The sequence below is a fragment of the Lepidothrix coronata genome, unplaced genomic scaffold, assembly GCF_001604755.1.
Source record: "Lepidothrix coronata isolate B3197 unplaced genomic scaffold, Lepidothrix_coronata-1.0 Scaffold55, whole genome shotgun sequence".
In the NCBI taxonomy this organism is placed as follows: Eukaryota; Metazoa; Chordata; class Aves; order Passeriformes; family Pipridae; genus Lepidothrix; species Lepidothrix coronata.
Window position 1 is genome coordinate 2,427,063 of NW_016690235.1, and position 17,760 is coordinate 2,444,822.

General features: G+C 39.7%; 2 protein-coding genes across 2 annotated transcripts in view; one reads left to right on the top strand and one right to left on the bottom strand.

Annotated features, from left to right (window-relative positions):
* Nucleotides 1–15,334, bottom strand: part of LOC108498077 (cyclin-A1-like) — a 28,468-nt gene extending 13,134 nt beyond the window's left edge. Inside the window, exons 1-2 of the mRNA XM_017816357.1 lie at nt 15,311–15,334; nt 14,697–14,772 (exon numbers count right to left, since the gene is read on the bottom strand). Of these exons, the coding sequence (XP_017671846.1) occupies nt 14,697–14,772; nt 15,311–15,334 (100 nt within the window). The remainder of the gene's footprint in view (nt 1–14,696; nt 14,773–15,310) is intronic.
* LOC108498078 (PHD finger protein 7-like) lies at nt 15,330–16,115 on the top strand. Its single transcript, XM_017816358.1, has 3 exons — nt 15,330–15,475; nt 15,770–15,861; nt 15,948–16,115. Exons 1-3 carry the CDS (start codon nt 15,418–15,420, stop codon nt 16,113–16,115), a joined length of 318 nt encoding a protein of 105 aa, XP_017671847.1. The 5' UTR covers nt 15,330–15,417.
* Nucleotides 16,116–17,760: the final 1,645 nt, after the last annotated feature.

A 17,760-nucleotide genomic window follows, 5' to 3' on the forward strand; every position in this document is an offset into this window, starting at 1 on the left:
GGAAGGTTCTGTGTTTAAAGCATGCAAAAGACGAGGAGAGAGTAACAAATAATCCAAGCACAAGTATTCTTTGTCACACTCAAGTATACGTTCTCTTTACGATTCTACATGAAACAAGAGTCATTGTTAGCAGCCAGTGACCTTCAGAGCAAAGTTTAAACAGTGTGTGTGTATGTTTTCCTTACCTGGTTACTCTTGCAGTTCCTAGAATATGAAGTTGGAATGATATCAGAAAGTTTTTGGCACTTTAGTGACTGCTTGGCAGAAGTTTTAATGGCAGATGAAGAAAACAAATGGCAAAAATATGCAAACTCAAATCAAATCAAAACAATCCAAAGAAGCCACAAAACAGTTTTTAATTTCAGGTCTTATCTGTATAAACCATAAAACAGCCACTAGAAATGCGTTGAGTGTTTTCTTTCCAGGAAAATGTTAGGCTGGAAAGAAAGCAGAATCTGATGCTAGAGATAAATACATTGAAATTGGGTAAACATCTAAATTTTGGATGGCATTTTAAAGTAACCACCCAGAAAGCTTTGTCTCCTACAGTAATGTCTTTAAATTGGGAGAGGGTTACAGTCACTCTGACATTAAAGGAAAAAACAGCTTGTTAATATCAGCGCCTGTCATCTGCAAGCTTTCCATTTACCCCAGCAGATTAGTCCTGATTTCTGCCAAGGCATGGGAGAAGCATTGCTCTAATTTATTTTACTTATGGTCTCCACTAAGGCTATTTATCACATATTATATAGGCCATGTTCACATATGTAGGCCCTGGCAGATGATACATTGAGCAGAGTTCATCTCAAGCCTATTCTTTTGCATGAGCCATATTACTCATTTCACTTGAGGGCAGTGATTTTTAAATTTCTGTTCAAAATCCCCAAACCTCTCATTTCTTTTGTAATTTAGATGTAAAGAAGAGTTCAGAGATCTACAAGCAACCTTTACAGATATCAACAAAACACAATACAGGGGAAAAGTATTATTAAAAAAAATATAAAGAAGAAATACAAACAAACAAAACCAAACCCACTTTCCTGATTCCTAAAAGAAGGAGTGATGCAGTTAACAATAGATATTCCCAAAAGACCTCTGAGAGAGACTTTAGGTTTCTGACTGTCAGATTCAAGAGAGCAGTCCAAGAAAAGCATGCAGGCAGAAAGTCTTTATAGGCAAAATCCTCCTCTGAGAGAGATGGGGAAGACCCAGAAGTCACTGTCCTGTGCTACATTCCGTGTTAGAGAACAGAACAAAATGAGACCAAACAAGCTCTGTAGGCTATATTCACAGCCCTATAAGAACAGGAAGTAATAAATCTAGAAATTCTGAATGCATTTTTTAATGAAGGTACAAAATAGAGAATTATCAAGATTTGCTGCAGCGTTTCTTCTAGATTTTGGTAGCAATTGTTCAGTGTATTGAAAATATAAATAAACTGAAACTATTTTTAGTCTAATATATTTTTTCTTTACTTAATTTTAGTATTACTCAAGGTTAACATTTCATGAAATCCTATTTCTGAAAAGACTAAAATTTTATTTAAGATAGATATGCAACCCAGTAAAACTAGAGATGGTTATGGTTAGTACTATTATGTTATAATGTGTTTGCAAGCATACATTTTTTCTGAACTCACAAGGATAAAACCCACACTTAGTAGTTGGCATCTGAGATTCATTCTCCTGAATTATTTTAGGACAGGAGATACCTATCAGGTATTTTAATGATTCTAAGCACTATGTGAAATACTACTGTGGTGCCCACACATGATTTATTACATGATGCTTTGTATCAGGACGTAAAGTTGAAACAATGAAATGACATACGAAGCACTAAAATGAATTAAGTAGATTCAAAGAAGCCTTTGAACTTAACCTCTAAAGGTTTATGGAGTGCATCAGAATAGCATCAATCTAGTTTCAAGAAAGGTAAAAAAAAATGCAGAATCCCAGCCAAGGTTTAGATCAGACAGATTTGTGTCCCCTTGCTCTGAGAGAAACTGATTTACTAGAATGGCATAACCTGAGAGGAGTCTTGAAACCAACAACAGAAATGTGTTATTTCAACTTGCTTTCTCCTGGAGAGTACGGGAACAGACTTACAATATACTACTAGAACACCGAAACTAGTTAAAAAGTTTCTGAATATAATCTAAATTTACTGTGAACACCTGCTCGCTCTTGGCAGCAATTCAGACATATGAAAACTCAGTATCACTACTTTAAGGTTTGTTTCACATATTTCCTAGATTCAGAAGTGGCTCTTTAGTAAAATTATTGCTTTTCATCAGCAAAAATGACAAGTTTTACATTCATATTACTGTGCCTATTAAACATTTTTACCAAACTAGTAGGTCCGAAGTGGGAGGAAGAGATACCAAGAGCAAGTTCTGCTCTTGCTCTGCCAGAAACATGTCTGCATTCGGGTAGAGCATTAGCATAAGGAAGCCAGGCAGAGAGAGCCAGTATGGATCGCAGAGTCAGACCTTGACCGGAAAGTTCAAGATTGTTCTCTTAGAAGAAGTGCTTCAGTGAGGCACAGAAGAGCACCATGCCTCTGTAGCAGCCAATAGACATGCTCCCTTCCCTGTGAAAAACAACCCTTGTTATAAGTCTGGGTCACTAAGGTAAGGATATGTGCACAGACCTTCTGATGAAGGTCAGAGAGCCCCTGCTGCTACCTCAGTGCCTGGAGGAAGATCGAAGTCTAGCTCTTCTTCTACAGTGAATTCTGACTGAAAGTATCCGAGGTCCTCATGAAGCCCCATTAACACATTAATTTACACACCAGTGGGGATGCAAATGAAGGAAAATGTGTCGTGCGATACATGTATGACCTAAGTCACCAAACCCCGCCTATAGCACGTGATTTTCCCATCTCCCAAATTTCTAATATAAAAGGGGCACTTCAGGACAGCAAGGGCAGGAGCAGGAAAACACTTCTGCCAGTTCCAGCTGGAATGCAATGGGGTTTATTTGCTGATAAATTCCTATACCTTTTTTGCAGTATACACTACAGGCAACAGCAGTTTCTGACAGCCAGCAGTCATAACACCCCATCCACATCAGGAGATAAACACTATATTAACTGTCTGTTGAGAAAGATTAAATGAACACTAAAGAGGACTCCCTGCAAAAAGGGAGAGGGGGAGAGAGAAGCAAAGAAAATTATAGCACAGCCAAGACAGAGAGGAAAATTAGAGGAGGAAGAATACCTTGTAGATTCTTGTTTAAAGCATGAAGATATACAATAAAGCCTGACCACGGGGTTGTTATAATTCAGGTGGTTTCATGATGATTTAGAGAACAAGTTCAGGTCACACCTGTGAAAGAGGGCAATCAGTGTGAAATTACTTTCATTTCAAGGGTAGGAGCAGATGCAGATATTGTCAATGCTTCAGTAAATCTCTGTTTACCTAAACAGTTGTGAGAATGTTATTTTCTAAAATGCATTTTCTAAATCTCTGGCTCATCCTCATTAAGGTTGAGAAAAAACCAAGGTAAGATAATTTTCTTACATATATTATGCAAGATCAAAATGTGTTTCACATTTTGCAACCCACTTATTCCTGCAGTCTAAATGAGTCATTACAAAGCAACTCAGGACTATTATGTAAGTAGCATAGTACTATTTTACTGAGTTAAATATTTTATTTGTCCCAGGTCATAATCCAGATTACACAAATGAAAAGTGATGTTTCTCTATTGATCTCAGTGGGTAGCTGATGAAATCGGATGAGTCTAGAAGAACAAAAAATGTAGTCACTCCTCTGGTATTCATGAAATGTTTAGGCTTTCTTATTAGACATATTTATGTTCAAATTTTGCCCCAGTTGGTCCACTATGGAGTAATGAGTTCCAAAACACCAACAGAATAAATATCACAGCAACAACTTCTCTTATCTAATTTCTAATTTTTGGCCTCTATTTCCTATTGTTCTGACAGAAACAAAAAGTTTTTTGGTTATTTTGGTTATTTGGTTATTTTACTTAATAGTTTTGCTAAATTTTTTTTAGACCTTTTTTTGCCTGATAATCATCTGCTTTATATATTTTTCCATTTCCCACATTACATAGATCTATTCAGCAGAACCTTTAAAATATCTTTGCTTCCATTTAAGTTAAAAATTGCTGATTGTGACCATTATTCTCAATTTATTCTTCTCATATTATATCACTGTCAACTGTGAATTGTCACTGAAATGCTCTTTTACCCTCATGTCTTATCTTCAGCAATTTTCCTTTTCTGTGGAATTACAGCAAAACCGCAGAACTCTTATATCAGTCTAAATTGCATATCTGATATACAACTGTAAATAAGAAACCTCACAAAAGCTGTAATTATAAGGTCCTGAACTTTCTTATTTAGCCAGCATTAAAAAAAAAAAAAAAGAAAAAAAGAAATCCACATAGGGCAAAAATACTCATTTGACAGAAGTGATGCTCCTGTTGTCTCAGTCACTTCAGTTCAGTGGAGGACTAATCACTTCCATGCCAGAGAACTTTTTTATGTGTAATGCTGATTCCAAGAAATTCTTCAGTAGTGCAGCAGATAGTCCTTAAAGTATGCAAGGTTAACATCACAACTTTGTAGCGCCACAGCAGAGAAAACCTACACCTCTGCTACTGAGCATGGTGATTTATATTCACCCACTGCACACTAAAATACTGCATTTTTTCCCTAAAATTCAAGACCACATTACATACTCATAAAATTAACACGTAATGGGCTGATAAGTAGCTTGGAGGGAAACAGGGGTCATATGACAAGCTAAGTGATGCTGTCACCATATGAAATAAAATGTTTTTTTCAGATGTCAGGATACATACAGAAGAGCAATGTGCCTGACATAATATTTTAACACGTAAAATCTAAATGTGTATATACAAAAAACTCATGGTAATTAAATATGTATTTATATAAATATTTGAAAGCAGAGCCAAACCATTGGCAGTGCAAACTGACATTGAAGACAATTGAATTATGGTGAAAGTCTTCCCAATTCTGGACTTTACAAGATGAGTATTGTAGAGATGTAGGTGTTCTGTATACGTACATGGATTTCTGTCTTTTGCAAGTATGTTGTGGACAACTTAGGAAGAAACAATGTCAGCCCAAAGGAGACAGTCTTTAAAAAGCTTCCTGCAAAATACTACACAAGTTCTTTCACCAATATTTCCCATATGAGTAGGAAAGGAGATCGAAAATACCCAAACAAAATAAGCCATGTCCTGAAGAACCTATGAACACCAAGTGAAACCAAAATATATTTTTACGCATTTCAGGAAAGTTAAAGATAGTTCTACTCTCAGAACTGATTTATATTCAACAAGATTAACCGTATAGATACATTCAAAGTCTTACAAGATAAAGATAAATAATACAAGCTTAAATTAGCCTGTGGTTTCCTTGCCCTCAAAATTATCTGCTGTAAAATTTACTTGAACAGTGAACAATTATAATTTCCTACTAGAAATCATCTGGACGTCAGAGCTAAAAAAAGGTTAAATATTAGATTTTGCACCTCTGGAATGAGTTGACCTGAAAATAAAACTGCTAAAATTTAATTTCTTGGAAGATATATTAATTTTAATAAAGCGCGAAAATTTCAAACACTTGTTTTTTTAAACAAATTAGTAATTTGTAATTTTGTCCTGAAGCAATGCAGTGATTATCCCACAAGTTCAACACCATTCAAAATACGTGTATTTTCACAACATAGTTTAGTTTCATTTTTTTATATTTGCTACACAAGACAATGATTAGAAATATATATGTGCAAGCCAGTATCTTAGCTTTACCGACCTAAAAGGCTATCACGTCTTCTTATAATAGAGTACAGAAACTAAAAGTACTTTAATCTCAGCCTGTTTACAGTTGCAGTACCTGCAACAATCACATTTGACCTACAAGATTTGTAGCAAGTAAAAGTGTGTTTGTTCACATGAACGTATGTATATGAGCATTTACGTGTACAAATTTCCTTTCACTGTCCATTAGTGTTGTTACATTACTGTAAAGATCTCAATGGCTGTGAAAGTTCTTAAAAGTGTTTCTAATAGGGAGTGCAAAACGTTTCTTAAGTTCAGAATGTCAGCACTTGCATTTATTCCTGTACTTATATATCATGACCAAGAGGTCTCTGATTTTTTCACTCATTCTTGATTAACAAAATGAAGTACAAAACCACGTCATTGATGTTAATATATAAAATGTGTATCGTGACATAATGAACATCTCAATATAAATTATTCGCATATTTTCATCTAAATACCACAATGACAAAACTCATGCACAAACATCTAAAACCCTATCTTTTAATTCTCATGCAAAATGAGTTTGGACTGTGTCATTTCTAGAATATGGGTTGATATTTAGAAAAATATAATCCACTAAACAGGAGAATAAACTTCAATGCCAAGAAACAGGGTCTACCACCATTAATGTGAAATATATGTAAACTGACTAATCAAAATTATTCAGACTGAAACTGAATAAAATATAAGGAGAAATCATGTCACATGTCAATATATAACACAGCAATCTTAAAAGAAGTATGCAGATGATAGACTGGAAGGTCAAAGAACTAAAAGGTAAGATAATGTTCTCACACACAAAATCATATCACAAATATAAAATAAACTTAGTTAATTACATCAGTGAAAATCAAGACACAACTAGAAGACTGTAGAATAAACTTTTAATTGCATCCATATCCCTAGAGAAAACTTCTCTCCAAATTTTGACTGTGTTTCTTACCTACCAGAACTCAGACTTGAATTCCAAGGTGCCATCTTGAAAAAAAAAAGAAGAAGAAACAGAATCCTGGTCCACTAAAGTCTTCTACACTTAATCAACTGCAATGTAATTAAAAAAAATTGCATTTAGTATTATTAATTCTCACTCAGTGGAAGAAAATTATTTTAGCGAGAAATGAAAGAAGAAAAATACAAGATGTGTAAACAACCACATTGAAAAGGGATAGCGTACAGATTAAAATAACTGCATTCAAGTGACTTTTCTGGCATCCTACTCTTTTATCACAAACACTTCTCCTTTTGCTAAATTACCAAACAAGATAGTGAAGTTTGCACTCATCTGACAAAATTTTTTCCAATATTTTCAGGTATTTACAAGAGAATTGTATACATGCCCTGCACACTGACCTCTACAAATATTGACTAGCTAGACATCACCGCCTACTTTCTCTATAGAATATCTTTTCTTCATAGAAGAAAAGCTTGTCCCGTCACCCAAATTGTTCACTATCAGGCTTTGATTACAGAATCTTACAATAGCATAGAGTAACCAATATTCCTCTCCAAAAATGGAAAACCAATGCCATTACATGCGCAGTTTCAATAGCATGGGGAATTATTCCTCTGAAAAGCAGTGGGTTTAGAGTTACAGATCTGGCTTGTCAGGCTCCTCATTGATCTGAATTTTCCTCAAACTTTCTCTGTGGTTCTTCTGCAAATAGCCATAGCTTACTCTGGCACAGAAGCTCTAGAACACAAAGATCAAGCCACAGGTGCTGAAATTGTTCAGGTACATCACTGAGATATGACTGGCCACTGCTAATTCACACAGGGGAAGTTAAAAAAAAAAATTACTCCAAAAAACTTAGATTGTGTCTTTGATGGCTCCTTATTCTGCATGACATCTTTTAATTAAAGAAAACAGTATGTAGAGAGATATAAGCCAAAATTTTTAAGCTCTCTCCCTTTCAAGTAAGACAACCTAAAATGAATAAGCTGTAACCTGACAAGTCTCAAGATATCTAAGCAATACACAACACCAAAGGTTCATAGCTGCCTCTTAGGACTCTAGGTATCTCAATAAGAATCCTGAAACTGTCTGGCCATAAAGAAGAAAAATAATCCTGGATTTGCTGGCATTTTTGATTAGTAGTGAACCCTGCTCATGGAGAAGTTGTTTTGTCAGAAGACTGGAAGTATCTTCTGTACTGAGGTAAAGAATTTCTCAGAAATACTCCCTAATTTTCCAAGTAATAAATATGTTCCAAGTATTTTGATAAAAGACAAAGCAATCGGTCATGCTGACCTTAATTTTCTTCTCTTTTACTGAATGACTTAAATTATAAATCAATAGCCAGTTAATGGCAATGTTTAGTCATCAAAAACAGATACAAGGTTTTGATTATTAAGAATGTACGTATTCTAACTTCTTACTGTTTTTCTGAGTCCCGGACATTACAGCCCTAGTTAATGAACTTTTGCCATATCTATCATAGAAATCAAGAAAAATACACACTACATCAGATTCAAATTTCTTTGGCTGGAAGCAGGAGTTGCCCAGATGTTAATACATGCTACACCACAAATTACACAGGATCAGCCTTCACTTTTATTTTGTGGAGCTAATCAGCAGGTAAGTTTATTGATCCATAAGAAACTCATTCTTCTGAGCAATATGTAAAGGGTAGAGAGTAAGTATGTAGCTGTGTAATTAACTTACAATTATGTAAGCAATAAAGGCATAATTTAACATTATTAATAGGTTAAAAAATTGTAAGGAATTTTCTGGCATTTAATTAACATTTGCCAAGACAGTCTACAGAAAATTAAATATCAATTAAAAAAATACTGACATTTAGTTAGATATTCTATTAGTTGTCACAATTATTAACTCACTATAGCTGGCTTCTAAAAATCCAATTAAAAGTATAAATATTCGTTACAATTTTTATGTGTGAAAATCTAATTATATTGGTGTCCTATAATTTTAACTAGATTACACATCATCATTCCTAGGTCTCACTAAATGCTCTTTTAACTGTCAGTTAATTCTTAATTGACATCACTGTCATAAAACCACAGACATTTCTTTCCTTTCATGGAGTGGTGAACAATTTGATCTATTGTATTCTCCATTTACTGCGTATGAACATCACAGCCTGCTTAATGGGCTCTGTTTGAGGCCTGCCCTTGGCTAGCATCTCCTCATGAACCTAATTCCTAAATGGTTTGATGGACAAAGTTGGCCTTTCAGACCCAAACAACTGAGTGCAAGTGAAGACCAATGACTTGAAGAAGCATCATGAGCTAGAATTGGTGCAGTGTTGCTAAACTGGAGAGATGCTGCTGCATGTCATGAACATCTGAAGAAGATTTGATCCAGAGTTTCCTTTCATAGAGGACTGAAACAGAATTCACTTATAAAATACTACAAAATTTACTAATCACTTCCTTCATTATTCATCTCACCCATTTGCCCAGGCACTTTCTTCTCCCATTTGCCATTATTTCCATTTTCTCTCCTCTTGCCCTCCCTTTGCCCTGGGGTTATTGCTGCCAGAGTTTTGAGCGTTTCTTTTTTTTTTTTTTTTTTTTTTAACATGAACTTCACCTGATCAAGTCAAGAAGTTCCTATGGAAGAAGCTGACTTTGCCCAGAAACATTAAATGCATCTGGCCTCCCCAGATGTTTTGGAAGGCATAGAACAGTTAGACGCATACAAGACCAGCACAGATCTGGCAAAATCAACAATTTTTTTCTTCATTTGTCCCCTAATTGTACAGACAAAAGAAGACAGATAAGTTTTTCCTACATTTCCAATATGAAAGGACCCTAGTTTTGGAACAAGTAATTCAGTTCCCATATTTAAAGTCAGTGATGTGAACTTTGAAAGGTTTTAGCTATATGTGTCTGTCTTCCTCAATGCGCAGATACAAAGACAGTGGATAAAATTACCCTCTACTATTACTAAGAAACAGTATGGTTCTTCAAAACACCCACAGGAAACTACTATAGTCCATCAGTTCCTGGTTACATGATTGCTATGAAACAATTGCAAAAGCTCTTGATGCTGATGTGAGAAACTTGATTGCAACATTGCAACATCTGTTTTTACTGGCCCTCCATGATATGCGATGTACCAACACAGGGTAAGAAGTGGGGCAAATTGTGACTTTGAAGTAGCTTCTTTCTTTCTTCTTGAAGTTTAGGGTTTTCATCTGGTGATGAGAGAGTCAGTGAAAAAAGCTGATGTTTTCCTCTGCCATTTCTATGATCCTGTGCCACTGTGCATGATCACTGGTACAGCTGCTGAGTTTTATTGCAGGAATGGCTGTACTTCATAGTGTGCATATAGATTACTTACAGATACTCCTTTGCACCAGACACATACTTCTACAGTTCACTTTTAATGAGGCAGGAAAACAGGAACACAATACTTGTATTTTTGAATATGGACATGTCTTAGGATGAAAACCATTATCCTAATATGATCTGAAGCTATTCTTTAGTTTTGGCCACTGGAGTAGTTGCTATCATGTTAATACGCATGTAAATAAAAAAGCTGTAGGAAATAATTCTTAGATATTACAGAGTTTCAGCCAAAGTCAGGTCCAAGATATTTCCTGTTCTAGTCACAAGGAACAGTACTTTATGTTAGTTGATCTGTCCTTATCTCTGATCTTAACCTACCCACATTCATGTTTTTCTATTTCTGCTAAGAATATTAGCCTATGCAATTTACAAATACTTGATATCAGTTATATCATTAAAAACTAAACTTTAGCTTAAAACTCAATTTCCTATACCTACCTATATTGCATTAGTGGCTCAATATTACTTTCATAAGATTTTGGTAAGAGTCACCCCAGCCTTAGAATGAGGCCCAGCAATAAATACTAAGCATCTTCTTACTTAGTTAGATAGTTAGAAAGTAACACATTGCCACTGTCCCAGCACTATCCTGTGTCCCAGTGTTCTAGTACATAAATTGTCTTAAAGTTGAAAAAATTACACCATTTGTAATTTTTGAAGAATATGATTAATCATGTAACATTCAGTAACAGTCATTATTGAAAAAGTAAGACAAGAACAGCCTTAAATTCTTGATTTTCTTTGACAGCTTTCCCTAACCTAGCATTTAATCTGCAGGAAAGAGAAAAAAAAACCATAAACTTATGTAAGAGAAGAAGAGATCAGAATATGCCGTATAATATGCCTGGATGCCTGGGGTTTTAATTAGAAAAATAATTTAGAAAGTGAAGAGTAATGTAATTAAAAAGTACTTAAATTGGGCCTACATCCTCAACCCAACCAACAATTTTTAGAGAAACCAATATATAACATGGGACTTTCCCCATACCTGATTTTTTTAAAGAGGAGAAATTAATGTTATGCATAAATAAGGACACAAAAAAACAATTTCTTCTCATGTGATAAAGTCTATAGCCATCCCTAGGATAAATAAGAAATTAGGTTTGTTACACTTTGCTTATGACTATGTATCAAACCAATGAAAGTAAAGAACTCACCCTTATCAGGCATAGATTTCCTGGAAGCTCTTCTGCCACATAAAGATAAAAGCAATAATTGTTACCTCTGGCTTAGCTCAATCAAGCAGTCAGCAATTTCACATATCTGTTGCACAGAGAAACTGAAACCTCAGTTTTCACTCTGAAACAGGTTTGTTGTTTTTTTTCATTGTACAAAGGAGGAATAATTAAAGGAGTACTTTTTAAATAGATACTCACTTTGTCCTTTATATCAGCCTGAAAGAGTCTCTGCCCTCACAGGTAGGAATAGGCACAGTTCTCAGCACACTGGACATTCCCTACCTACAATTGAGCTGCCCTACTTCCTGATTTCAAAGCTGCATTTTTGTAATATTCTAATCGATATATATTTGCAAATTGTTGTCATCATTGCTTGGAGATCATGACATCAGATGCAACCATGATACCTCTTGAAAGCTTTTCAGCCTCACAATAGCTCTGCAGTACAGAAATGATAGTAATCTGTCATCCATCACTGTATTTTTCTTAGCTAATTGTATTATTACTGAGCAAATCCTGTGCATGCAAACCCTACAAGAGTAAGTATTAACAATGTTAAAACCAACATTCTCTTTTCCAGTCATCTTCTTTCCTTTTTTTTTCCAGCACCTAAGCCTAAACTTCTAAAGTTATTTGAAGGTCTTTCCTTTACTGTGTTCACTGGGCTTTTTTCTCTGCTTTTTTTTTTTTTCATTTCTCCTCTACATCCTCTACAAAGGATACATCAGCAGCATGCTTAATACATATTTCCTGAGTCCTCTTAGTGATGGCTGGTAAAAACTATCACACAATATTGCATTCTTGGTTATCTGTGTGCGGAAATCTAAGATAGTGAGATACAAATTCCTATTGCATCAAATATCCGTATTTTAACAATATTTATCTGGTCTACCTGGTTTTGATTGTGTGAATAATGTACAGCCAAAATCGTAAACACCCAGTACAAAGGAAGCCTGCAGTCCTGACTGAAGTCAATAACTATCAATATGTTGCCAGAATGACTTGATATCACCTGTCCAGACATTTTGATCAATCTGAACACTTATTAATGCTGCCAGGAAGCAATTTCTGATTCATTTGCTCTGTCAGGTGGCATAGATGAATAAATTGTGTGAGACAAGTCACCTTCTCCTATATCCTTGCTCAGACAAAATTACCACATTTGAGTAAAAAAGTAATCTCAAAATATTTTTCACCACTTTTTAAATAAAAGGATTAATTTTATTTAAGAAATTATTGTACAAATTTGGAAAGATAGAAAATGCATGAAAGTGATAAGGGCAAGCAGAACAGAACAAAAAAGAGATGATAAAATGGTCTTTTGGATCCTTCACTCACTCTTTGAACTGTGGTCTCATGTATGCAAAGCCTGGTAGTTCTTTGTGACATTATGTTGTTAAAACCTGATTATTAGAGAGAGATGCCTCTACCTGAATTAAGATGCAAACAAGACCATATGCTGAAGTCAATAGTATGGATTTTATTTAACAGTAAATATTACATAGAGAGAGATAGAAAGAGATAGAAAAGGGGATGGGGGTAAGAAAGAAAGTGAGAGAGAGACAGGTTAAGTAGAAAGATGGTCACCACTCTGTGGATCTGGATGTCATCCTGTTGGTCCTCCTTACCCTGACTTCTCGATGGTGGGGTCCCGAGGTTGTTCAAAACTTTTCAGTATTTATACATTTTAGCAAACAAAGGATTCAATGCTCATTGATTACATAGTTCTCTTATTCTATTGATTAAATGAATCCCATGCTTAGTCTCTCTCTTCTTTTGAGCCAGTGGGCCTCAAGTCTCAAATCAGTGGCCTATGGCCTCCCCACACTGGACCCAACCAGAGCCAAACTTTGGCACAGTTGCTGAGCTGGCCTTCCCCCTGGACTCCTTGCAGTGATGCATACTTTTCCCCCAGCCTTTTTTACCTTTCCATAGGCCTGAGATAATCGGGCAATAATACACCTTTATCTTATCCCAAGTTCAGGTGACTTAACTCACAATTCAATTTCCTTAAGGAAAAAGGAGGCATATTTGGGCAGCAGAGAGTGGTGAGCTTTGGTGTTCATAGATGAGCAGTTGCTTCTTTGCACAATTTGCTGCAGTGGGCAAAGTCCTTTGGTGATCTTAAAAGTGTTTGGGGTGACTGTGGTCTTTAAGTCTCTTACTCTGATGCCCACTTAATTACCAATGAGGGGCAACTTTGCCTTTAGGGATGGATTAGTTCCCATGTGTGAACAACAGCTCCAGTTCTTCAGGCTGTGGCCATGCTCCTGTGTAGAGCTACTCATGAGTGCCAAGCAGAATGAACTTGTAGGAACTCATGGCTCAGGACCCTCAGCTCCAGGACACATCCCTGCCCATCTCTGCCCACCTGTAGGTGCCATACTCTCCAGGAAAAGAACATTCAAGATTATGGAAGTGAAATCACCTTATTTCTCCCACCAGCTATTACTCGAGGGAGTCTGCTATCCTGTGGCCCAAAGAGCAGAAGGTAATCTCGTGGGGCAGCATCTAGTGGTGGCTGAGGAAGGAATGGCTCTGGCTGTGCCAGGTTTTAGTTTAGCTGTGCCCAGCTCCTAGGCAGTGTATGAGTAACCTTGTAGTCTCAACCTACATGCCATAGAATGTCCCTGCGTGGTACAGAATGGCCTGAGTGGGGTGGGGTGCTTGCATGACATTTTGACAGCCCTGGGTGTCCCACATTTTAGCTGTGAGCTCTAAAAAAACCCCTTGGATCCTGGCAATGATAACTGGGAAGACGTTGTTCTGTTAAGACTACTGATGTCCTTTCCTGAATGTCGGGCTGCAAAATAATAAAATCTTCCAGGAAACCTCAAGGTTTGTGGGTGTTGCTTTGTCAGGTGCGTGTTGCCACATTTAGGGCATGCTGCCAAGGGTGGGGTGCATCTGGATATAGAGTTTGTTCCTGGATTTGGGCAATGCTGCCAGGTATAAGGCTTATTTCAGGCTCAGGGGGTGCCACTGAACTTTTGAGAACTGTTAAAATCAGCAACTGTTAAAATCATCATCCAGTGGAAGCAAGCCCTAAATCATCAAGGTTGGTTTTGGGGGTGCACGCTGTTATGACCCGCCCCAGGAAAAAGGGGAGGGGGGTAACTCAGGTTCTTATCAATAATTCCCTTGGGGTGGATTAGAGTGAAATGACACTGAATAATCGGTGTCTGAAAACATATATTGGTAAGGTTTATTTTAACAATTTTGTATCAACAGGTATGCTAGCAGTTTGGGTGTTGTCACATTGTTATGTGACATAGAGATAACCTTTGCGGGGGGAGAAAATGCATAGGGGAGAGAAAGACAGGATAAGAGCAAGGGAGAGTAAGGAAAAAGAAAAGCTGAGAGTGGACAAAACGTGTATAGTCACCACCCACGGGGTCCAGCGATGACACTTGGAAGTTGTCGCTTCCATGTCTGTCAGCTGAAGTGGTGACCTTGATCTGCTGGGGGTGAAGGAGAGAAGCCCCCACACGCCAAGAAGTTATGAGTTATTATATCCATGGTGAGTATCATGGGGCATATCTCGAGCCTCCAAACTCTCCCTGGGCCTGTACAGAGTTTTTGTGTCTGGCCTGGTTCCTGCCTTTCAAGATTGGCAGAGGGGGGGATGGGCTTTGATGGGCCATCAGAGGTACAATACAAAAGTCAAAAGCCTGCAAACTTGGCTCTTCACTGGAGGGAGGGACGGGCCCAACTGCCCATCAGAGGTACAATGCAAAGGTCAAAATCTTGCAAGAGTCACCTAAAATGCATAAATCATCAACCATTTCAGTCTCTGACACACGCAGATGGGTGATGGTGATGCCACAGCAGACATGGTGGCACCATCACCGAGGCCTGTTTCTGGGGCACCATGGAGGTGGGTGGTGGTGGTGCCATGGCAGCCACTATAACCTCATTGCCAAGGCAATAAGGTGTTGCTGGGCATCATTGTGACGTGGAGAAGTGATGAGAGAGAGGACGGGGGAGGAAGGAGCTTACCTTCCGCCCTTTGCTCGGATGCATCCTGCTATTCTCTTATGGCTGCCAAAGTAGAGTCAAGAGCAAAAAGCCCGGTACTGCTGTGGTAGAGACTCTTCAAGTGCTGAATGTTGATGTGCACCATATTGACAATGATGCAGCAGGACCTTGACTCGAGGGAGCAAGGTAAGAGCGAAGTCTCCCCTCCCCACAGCTCCCCATGGCTGGCAGAGGGGGTGCCAAAGCAGTGGCAGGGGAAGACGGGAGCTGCCCAACTGCCCTGGAGCAGTGTCTCTCCTCTTATGGGTCAGCAGGGCCTGGACTGGGCAGTGGGCACCTTCAAGGGCACCTGTGCCTGCCCTGCCCTTCAGCCTGCCCAGAAGTTACAGAGCAGGGCTCTGGGGTTGATCCTGCAGGGACACTTCTCCAGCCCCACATGAGGTACTCACACGTGGTGCCATTCACTTTCTCTCTCTGCAGTGTGCATGCTGTGTTGCCAAGCAGAGGTGGATCCAAATATTTGCGGGTGCAAAAAAGTGAGGAAAGGGCTCTGTTTCCACACTTACTGCGTGGTAAGTTCTCGTGGGGCTCCCTTCAGCTTTCTGCTGAAGACAGACCATTCCTTGTTGACCTAAGGAATTCTGGGTCTTCTCTGTAGTTCCTTGCTAGCGAGACTTTTCTGGATGAGACCTTAAATGGGTTTTGCATTTCGGACATCAAGTACGCAATCCTGGAAGCATCCAAGAAGGTCAGGCTGGAACTGGCAAGACCAGGAGGTTTGGTCCAGGAGAGCCTTTTGGGAGCTTCTCTTGGAGCCCAGGAGTGAAGCTTGGGGTACCAGGCGGGTCTAGGGGCCGTGGGCCAGCAGTGCCCACATCCCTTGCCCTGCCTGGAGCTGTGGGGCAGCCCCGCAGCCCTGAGAGCCTCCTGCTGAGCGGGCTGCTGTGCTTTTTCCAGCGCTGCTTCGTTTGCAGCAAGATGGGGGCTGCCATCACTTGCTGGATGAGGGGATGTGGCCGCAGTTTCCATTTGCCCTGTGCCTTCCAGGGTGAATGTGTCACACAGTACTTCAGTCTCTACAGGTAAGGGCTGCTAAACATTGTGCTGGAGCCCCCTCCTTGCCTTCCAGCTCCCTCTTGTCAGCAGAGGACACATAAGTGAGGAACCTGCAAGGACAAACAGCAGCCTGCCATAGACAGAGCCTCAACCTGCACAGGGACTGGGGCTCCTTCACATCTCCTCCGCCCGTCTCTCCATCACAGGGGCAAGTGTCAAAAGACTGGGACCTTGCCCATTCATTCCATCTTCCTTGCAGATCCTTCTGCTGGGAGCACTGCCCGCAGCAGCTACTTCAGGTCGATCCAGAGCAGAAGAGGACCTGCAGCATCTGCCTGGAGACTCTGGATAATGAAAGGGCCTTCAAAATAATGGTGTGCCCAGCATGCCAAGATGCCTGGTTCCACCGGAGCTGCATACAGAAACAGGCTCTCCATGCTGGTATCTCTTTCTGCTGCCCGTGTTGCCAGAACAAAGAGCTATTTGTGTTGGTAATGCTCAACATGGGCATCCGGCTCTTCAGGAGGTTGGTTTCTATCCTCCCAACTGCCAAAGCACCAGAAACAAGTACAGTGCCAGCCTAGGGACTGCCCTGGCAGGCCTGGCTGCCTTCTGTCCTGTGACTTGTCCTCAGCTTCGTGGAGGAGCTGGAAACGGGGTGGGCAGAGGTGTGGGGACTACCTGGATCTGCCTAATGCTAGGGCAGCTAGGGCTCAACACTTTCCCTTCCTTCTCTGTCAGACCACCATCATGGGAGAGTGACAGAGCTTGGAAATTGGACAATCAGCAGCGCAGGCACTGTGATGCTGGAATATGCCTTTGCCCAGGAGGCAGGGAGCAGGCAGAGGAAGAGGGGTAAGTGGCCAAAGCAGCAAGCTGGGGCTCTGCAAAGCATGTCTTTGTCCCCACTGGCTTGGGGAGGAAAGACTAAGAACAAGGGCCCATGTGAACCATCTCATGCCTGTGTCACTGTATCCTCACAACCAGCCACTTGTTTGTTTCCCAGGCCTTGGGAACTGCTCCTGTACTTCTCCTGTGCTGCCGAGGGCACCCACCGGGGCTGCTCCTGCATGAGGACCATCTCAACCCACTGGGAATGCAATGATTGTGCTGGCCAGGGCACAGGTAAGAGGCAAAGCACCTAGGTGCTCCGGGGCTGCATCAAGGCTTGGCAGCAGGGCCTGAAGGTGTGCTTGGTTCCAGGAGGACTGCGGGTACCACGATGGCCTCTCCTGCCCATGGGCTGGGTGGCCTCGCTGCCAACCATCCTACCTCTCCTTGTAGCCTCCCATGACAATTCAGAGGTCGACAATCCCTGCACTGCCAGTCCTGCAGTGCCAGAGCTGTCCCCCAGCACTGTGGTGGTTGAGATGGACAGACGCTCCCAGTCAGGGCCAATCCGTATGCGGCGCATC

Bases quoted from the DNA above. Each gene is read 5' to 3' on its own strand.
- LOC108498078 (XM_017816358.1), top strand. From the start codon at position 15,418: ATGTTGATGTGCACCATATTGACAATGATGCAGCAGGACCTTGACTCG. The intron at 15,476-15,769 runs GTAAGAGCGAAG...CTCTCTCTGCAG, and splicing joins CCTTGACTCGAGGGAGCAAG to TGTGCATGCTGTGTTGCCAA. The intron at 15,862-15,947 runs GTAAGTTCTCGT...TCTTCTCTGTAG, and splicing joins GTTTCCACACTTACTGCGTG to TTCCTTGCTAGCGAGACTTT.